Source organism: Spea bombifrons, chromosome 2 (genome assembly GCF_027358695.1).
Source record: "Spea bombifrons isolate aSpeBom1 chromosome 2, aSpeBom1.2.pri, whole genome shotgun sequence".
In the NCBI taxonomy this organism is placed as follows: Eukaryota; Metazoa; Chordata; class Amphibia; order Anura; family Pelobatidae; genus Spea; species Spea bombifrons.
In genome coordinates, this window is record NC_071088.1 from 115,436,922 (window position 1) to 115,444,144 (window position 7,223).

At 42.7% G+C, this 7,223-nt stretch overlaps 1 protein-coding gene across 1 annotated transcript; it reads right to left on the reverse strand.

Annotated features, from left to right (window-relative positions):
- SMAGP (small cell adhesion glycoprotein) lies at positions 1-5,298 on the reverse strand. Its single transcript, XM_053455804.1, has 4 exons — positions 5,277-5,298; positions 3,510-3,593; positions 2,849-2,926; positions 1-753 (listed from the first exon to the last, which is right to left on the reverse strand). Exons 2-4 carry the CDS (start codon positions 3,541-3,543, stop codon positions 581-583), a joined length of 285 nt encoding a protein of 94 aa, XP_053311779.1. The 5' UTR covers positions 3,544-3,593; positions 5,277-5,298; the 3' UTR covers positions 1-580.
- Positions 5,299-7,223: the final 1,925 nt, after the last annotated feature.

Below are 7,223 nucleotides of genomic sequence, written 5' to 3' on the forward strand. Positions count from 1 at the left end.
TTTAGTTGAACAATATTTATTATATTGAAAAATGTGGTTCTGCCAGAAAATAGCAATTTTACATATTTAAAATACAAAGTTTGCAAGAGTGGTATGATTTGCACAAGGTACAGAGTGCTTGGTTTTAACTGAACATACATGTTAAACTATTCACAACATACCATAAAAAAAAGTGATAAAATTAAGCAGGTAGTCTATATTTACATAAGTGAAAATGCCACCCAAGGCACAGCAAGTCAAATTCATACATTCATCAAGACCAACACATGGAAGTAGGATTGCAAGCTACCCGCACAATTAAATTAGTTTATCTGAAAAGGTGTGCAAAAATCAGGATGTTTCACGTTTAATTGATGCAGCTTATGCAAAGGTAACAGCTTACCCCATTATTCCAAGGGGCTCAGCATAAAGATATTAAAATCCACGTTCGTTTACAGCTTCTGAGACCCGTTTCAGCCACCTTAGCAACAAAGATTCTTTAGGATTATTCTACAAGTCACTGGAATTAGAAACATGACTCCCTAGTATGTACAAGTCTACAGGTGACCGATCATCGTTGAGAGGAAAAAGTGTCCGGGTGTTACATGAAATACTCTTTCTTGTCTTCAGAGGCACTGTTCTCCAAGTGTAAAACCTTGCTTGCTTCTTCCTCCGGTGACTCATGGGTTAAGTAGGTGCCTTTATGTTTGTACAAATAGACGGCTATCAGCACCACTACAACCAGGAACGTTACAAAGACAGCAGCAATGACACCTAGATAAGGAGCAAAATAAAAATATATATTACACAAGCTATAAGCATTTTTATAACAGGGCTAGAACACATACACACAGCTGCCTATATGTTATGCTCTTTGTTGCTAGCCAAGAGGTCCCTTTAAATTCCCACTTGCATATGGGGGATTCTGCAGAATCTTTTTGCATCTGCCCCTTTCCATGACAACGCCAGTACCAAGGCTTGCAGGAAAAAAAATATATACAGAGATAAGTTACACTTTTAATGGTAACATTGAGCTATAATCACGATGTACAGGACGCACCTGGAATTGTACATCATGCGTAATCAGGACGTTCACCATATGTATTAAGTGTAGGGCTGAAACAACTAATTGATAAAATCGATAATCGATTATGAAAATCGTTGGCAACGAATTTCATCGATTAATCGAATCGATTTTTATCGATTATAAAAAGAGGTTTTTTTTCAGAGCAAATGCTCTGAAAAACTCCTCTCCTTATAATAATCCGATCTCAAACAGATCGGATTATAACACCGGAATCCAGATCCCCCGCAACGCTGCAGGAGACCTGGATTCCCCTCACTGTCGGCCGGTCTCTCACTTCCGTCTCTCTCCCCCTCCCATACACCCCTCTGACTCCTCCCCCTCCCATACGTCACTCTGCCTCTCTACCCGGCACCATTACTGACAAGGACTTTCACTGCAGCTTCATAGAAGCCACAGTGTAAGTGAAGTGCAGTAACGGAGGCTGTCTGTGCGATGCAGACACTCACAGGCTGACAGAGAATCATCCTCTCTGTCAGCTGGTGGGGGTCTGCATCGCACAGACAGCCTCCACTACTGCACTTCACTTACACTGTGGCTTCTATGAAGCTGCAGTGTAAGTGAACTGTCAGTAACGGAGCCGGGTAGAGAGGCAGAGCGGTGTATGGGAGGGGGGAGGAGTCAGAAGGGTGTATGGGAGCCACCCTCCCATACGCCACTCTGCCTCTCTAACCGGCTCCGTTACTGACAGTAACGGAGGCTGTCTGTGCGATGCAGACCCCCACCAGCTGACAGAGAGGATGATTCTCTGTCAGCCTGTGAGTGTCTGCATCGCACAGACAGCCTCCGTTACTTCACTTCACTTACACTGTGGCTTCTATGAAGCTGCAGTGAAAGTCCTTGTCTAGTGAAGATCCGTTGCTGACAGGAGGCAGAGTGGAGTATGGGAGGGGGGAGGAGCCAGAGTTGTACGGGAGAGGGGAGGAGCCAGAGTTGTACGGGAGAGGGGAGGAGCCAGAGTGGTTTATGGGAGGGGGAGGAGGCAGAGTGAAGTATGGGAGGGGGGAGGAGGCAGAGTGAAGTATGGGAGGGGGAGGAGGCAGAGTGAAGTATGGGGGGGAGGAGGCAGAGTGGAGTATGGGAGGGGGAGGAGGCAGAGTGGTGTATGGGAGGGGGAGGAGCCAAAGTTGTATATGGGTGAGTTATAGTGGTGTATGGGGGGTATTATGAATTGCAGGGCATATAGGGGGTATACGGCATATCGATATTAGGCATATCAGGGGGTCATAAAACATCTGGGGGTAAAAGGTATATCAGGGGGCTCAGTTGCATATCACTGGCATATAAGGAGTATAAGGTATATCAGGGGCACAGTGGAATCAGGCATATAAGAGGTATAAGGCATATATGGGGGCAGAGTGGCAAGCTGGGGGTCTGATGTGCATAACCGGGGGCAGTTTGGTAAATAAAAAAAATTTAAACAAGGCTTTTTTTTCTCAGTTTTTATTAAATATGAAAAATAGTTAACATGAATTAATATTTACTAATAACTTTGTATTAAAACCTAGTTTGAGAAGCACCGTGTTTGGGTTCTTGTAGCTTTTATTATTATGTCAGTAAAATAAGAAGGTGAATAGAGAGAGGCCATTGCAATAAAGAGATGAAAGTGTAAATTGTACGTTTTTTATTACATTATTTTAAATTTAAAAAAATTGCATTTTTTTTATCCGATTAATCGAAAAAATAATTGGCCAACTAATCGATTATTAAAATAATCGTTAGTTGCAGCCCTAATTAAGTGATAAATCTGGAGAACTGTATTAGTAAGGAATAGGATGACATTACCTGCAATGACCGCTACATCAACATCCTCCATGCCAGAGGAAGAGCTAGTTGTAACCTTCACAACAGGAGGAGTAAGGTCTGGAAGAAGAACAAAGAGGGGTCTGAATAGAACGGATCAAATTTATATACAAATTTTTATAATGAGAACCAAGTAGTCCAGATAGTCCCTGGATGTTGATGCCTCCTTCCTCACAGTCCAAGGCGACTACACGTGGTTCTCAGAGCGAGGTGTGACATACAAGAGGACGACAACACCAAATACTGCAATTTAACACCTGCAGCCCCAACAACTTTACTACAACAGTGTTCCAGCATCCCTTACAACTACTATGTTCTGCTGACATAAAATTATTATGAGAGGGCTGGCACCTTCTGGCCTTGGGGGTAGGTAATGCCACGTGCCCCCCGCCAAACGTATGTTCAACATTAATACACACACATACTCCCCATCATCGTACCATCACATGACCCCACCACTGGGCAATTGTCCCCCCCCCCCCCGACACAGCTCATGATGGGACCATGGTTACTTTAACTAACCACCACTACAGTGAATATGACTCTTCTGGAAATGTTCTCTTCTGTTATAAATTTAATCAAGTTCGTTTTTATGACAATAACCCGACAGACTAGCTGGACGTGGGGTGGACTAAAATCTTACCTGATCCTGAATCTGGAGTTGGAAGGAAGTCCATTGTGTAGATACACACAGTTTCTGCTGCTTTCCAGTAATATGTATTAATCTCTAGAAAAAGTAAATAAAATAACTTTGCATCAATTTCCCATGCCATCCAGCATTAACCCCGTCATGACCAAGAGTTTCCCCACCCTAAATTCTGCACTTTTCTGGTGGGATTTTTACCATGTTTGATAAATCATGGTTTCCTCTTTCCCACATTTTATTACTTTTATCATGTGTAATAGCCACACAATTAGTTTTTTATATCCCTTTGAAGCTACAGAAATACAGAATTGTGCATGTTTTAGGCAACAAAACACGAAGTGCGTGAACGAAAGAAAAATTAAATATTTGGTGCGACCACAAATTCTTCTAGGTACAGTTGCACAAAGTCAGGGTTTTTTGTAGGCACATCGTTCGGTATCCGATTGCTGTATTATACCAAACAGGTGAGGAACAGCCAAATACACCAACAAGGTAATGTTTGTTGAAGACTGTTTAATGTCAAAAGTCATACACCATGGCAAGAGCGAGCAGATGTTAAAATCGCAGGGCCGTACGAAGCTCGAGATCTTTAAACCTATCCGGCTGCCGACTCATATTCACAAACTTCTCTGTTGTTGCTCTGCCAACCATAGACCATAAAAAGAAAAAATCCAGAGACTCGCCAGACCCTCAATAACCTGAGCCCAACCAGTCGCCATGGATCAAGATAAACTCCCCTTCATGACAAGTCTCAGCATCACCTCTTTATTGCTTCTGCAAGTGGCAGTTGAACCAAACCTGCACTCATAGCAGCCAACAACCGGGGGTTCTATTTTGTTAGATATCAGTCCTGATACCCAGTCCCATAGAAATTAAGCTTTCATTCTGGAATAAATCTCCAATATCCCAGTTCAGATACAAATACCACCTCCATTGTCTATACATCCCATGGGACAGTAGATTAGTTTAATGAAAGTATCATGAACTGCATGACCTCACACACAACCATGAGCATAAATATTTGTACTCGCCAAACAAGAAGGTTATTACATGATCTAGGGACTTGAGAAAGATAACAGATTTTGGAAGCACTGCCTTCAAGCTCAATATTTGTATAATAACTATGTAAATGTGACCCACAAAAGCTAATATATGCAGTTTGAAGAATTAAAAAAAACGTCTCAAAAAAGTTCCCATAATCCCCAATTTGTGTCAATTTTCTGGAACTCAAAGCATGCTATAAAACACAACATCTGTAGACAAACAGGCAAACAAATACAATGAAAAGGACCGAAGGCGATGTTCAAGAAGGACGCCATGAAAAACCACACACATACATTACATCATCAATCCAAGTTATACATCTTTTTATGACACAAACTTTCTGCGCCTCTAGGAGTGCCCAGGAAGGACAATAAGGGGCCAGCTGGCACCAGAGCCAAAGTAAAGTCAACATAAAAATACCTTTGTTACCTCTAGCCCGCCATAGGGACTTGTCTACTAACTGGTGCTCTGCACAGATTAATGCCAACAAGCAAACAACCACATCCTGTAGAACATGCCCCAGACTGCCCCGACCACAAAGTGACCCCCTGCCAGCACCCACCGGATCCCAAACACAACCCCACCGCCATAACCGGGCAGCCGCGAAGAGAGATCCATAGATCTATACGCTCCATGACTTAACATATAGATCCATAATTCCCACTAGAAGCCAGTGTCTATATGAAGCGAGTAGGCGAAGCCAGCACTCCTTACCCTCACCTGGCTGCACCAAGCGCCGCGCTTACCCGCCACTGACGCTCATCCACAAGAGGAAACGTCCGGCCACAGGTGCGGGGCAGGCATTAATCAGTGCCGCTGCCCGCCACGCCCATCCTCTTAACCCTTTCACTGCTGGAGAGCAGTCTGTTAGTCACCGGGGGGGGGGGCGCAGGGAAGTGACACACACGCCTGCCCATTAGTGTACAGATCAAAATAAAGGCATGCAGAGGCTACAGAATAAGCTAACCCGATGGCCCTTTAGCCGGAGCTTGTACTTAATGCATGTTGCAGGGCAGGGGGAATTTAGAAACAGCCCTTCAACACCCGTGAGCCATATTTATTCCCAGTTAAAGAGGCCATCGGGTAACCCTGACAAAGGCTTACATTACATTACATTTATTTATATAGCGCCAGCGCAATCCCCCGCACTGTTGCAATAGCGGCCAATTAGTGTCACAAGTCCTGGAGCTGCAGCTTCTTCTTACGGTGCTTTCTTTATTTTAACCTTTTGAAGAACGCATATAATAAGTATTCACAAAGTGCTTAAGTAGGCAGTCTTCATTGATGAGGCTGCCGGAGACATTAAACTGTCCCTTTCAAGCTTAATGCCATTACTCACTTCTATTTAAGGCGGAGGTCATGCTGAGTTTTTATTTCAGTGATTTGTAAAGTAAAGTTTGCTACAGTGATCCCTGCTTCAGTGAAATCCAGGAATGTTTGAATTGGAAATGGGATGCTTGGGTGCGGAGCGTGATAATGGAAGGGTCTTAGTGGCTGCGTGGAGTGTTTCACATAGAAACAGAGCCCGGGAGAGAGGGGATTCATTCAGTGCCTGTACATATAGAAGCAGATCTTATTATTAAGCGGTATTAACGTTATTATGAATAATCCAGTTTTTTACATTTCTGGTTCAGATAAGCTTTATGGTCAATAAGTCAGTATTGTCAATCCATTTTCCCTGGCCTCCACTATAATTATTTGTTATTTTTTGTTCAAGGGTCTTCTTTGATCTGTCAACTCAAACGTGACCTCACGGGACTACTGTCCAAAAAGTCTTTGATCTCCAGGCAAGCCGAAAAAGCACCAAATGCCTAGATCTGCATTCGCCTCCTTCTGGATATTGGCTGTTTGGTCCAAGACCCATATAAGTTCTTGATAAATTAGAGACCAATAAAATCCCTGAACAATTCTGAAAAACACGTCTGAATAAGATGCAGAAGAGTATCTTTCCAATAGCTTTAAAAAAAAAACCAGCAGATCAGGACAATTAGACCATTCAGTAGTATTTATTAATAAGTGATGCCCTCACTGTCATTTTTGGTTTTATCCAAGTCAATATTAAAATCCACTGGAGAAAAATGACTATTACAGTCCTAAGGTGAGTGCTGAGTTGTAGGTAGAAAAGCCATCTCAGGGTTAGATACTTCCCCTAACTTTAAATGGCCATGGCGTTCCATCAGCTGATTGAAGTTCATGATCTTTTATCGGATGTTGTGACAATATTATAAAGAGTCATCAGAAGGGGCTCATTGCATGTTACAGAATAATCTGCCAAATCATCATCTGATTAGTGGTTAGTACTCCCACTAGGAGAAAGATTATATGACGTGGGGGGGGGGGGTTGAGTTATTTCATGGCCTGGGCTGGTTTTATTAATGTTGGATTTTATGGCTGGGTGTCACAGTGTAATGTCCATCATCGTTTTGGAGAAACAGGTAATTCTTTCTTCTATTGAAGTAAAGAAAAATGACTCAAGAAAGTTTATTTAACTGTTTCGATGAAAGCGATAGAAGGCACAAATATTTAATAGGGCTCGATACAGCACAAATATCGATAAAATGAAATCGAGTGTGATGTACCCAAGAACGCGCCTGGAACACCACTATCAAAGTGAAGATTTATTTAAATGTGTTGCCCTCTAGGAGATTTAGGATATGCCTGCCAGTC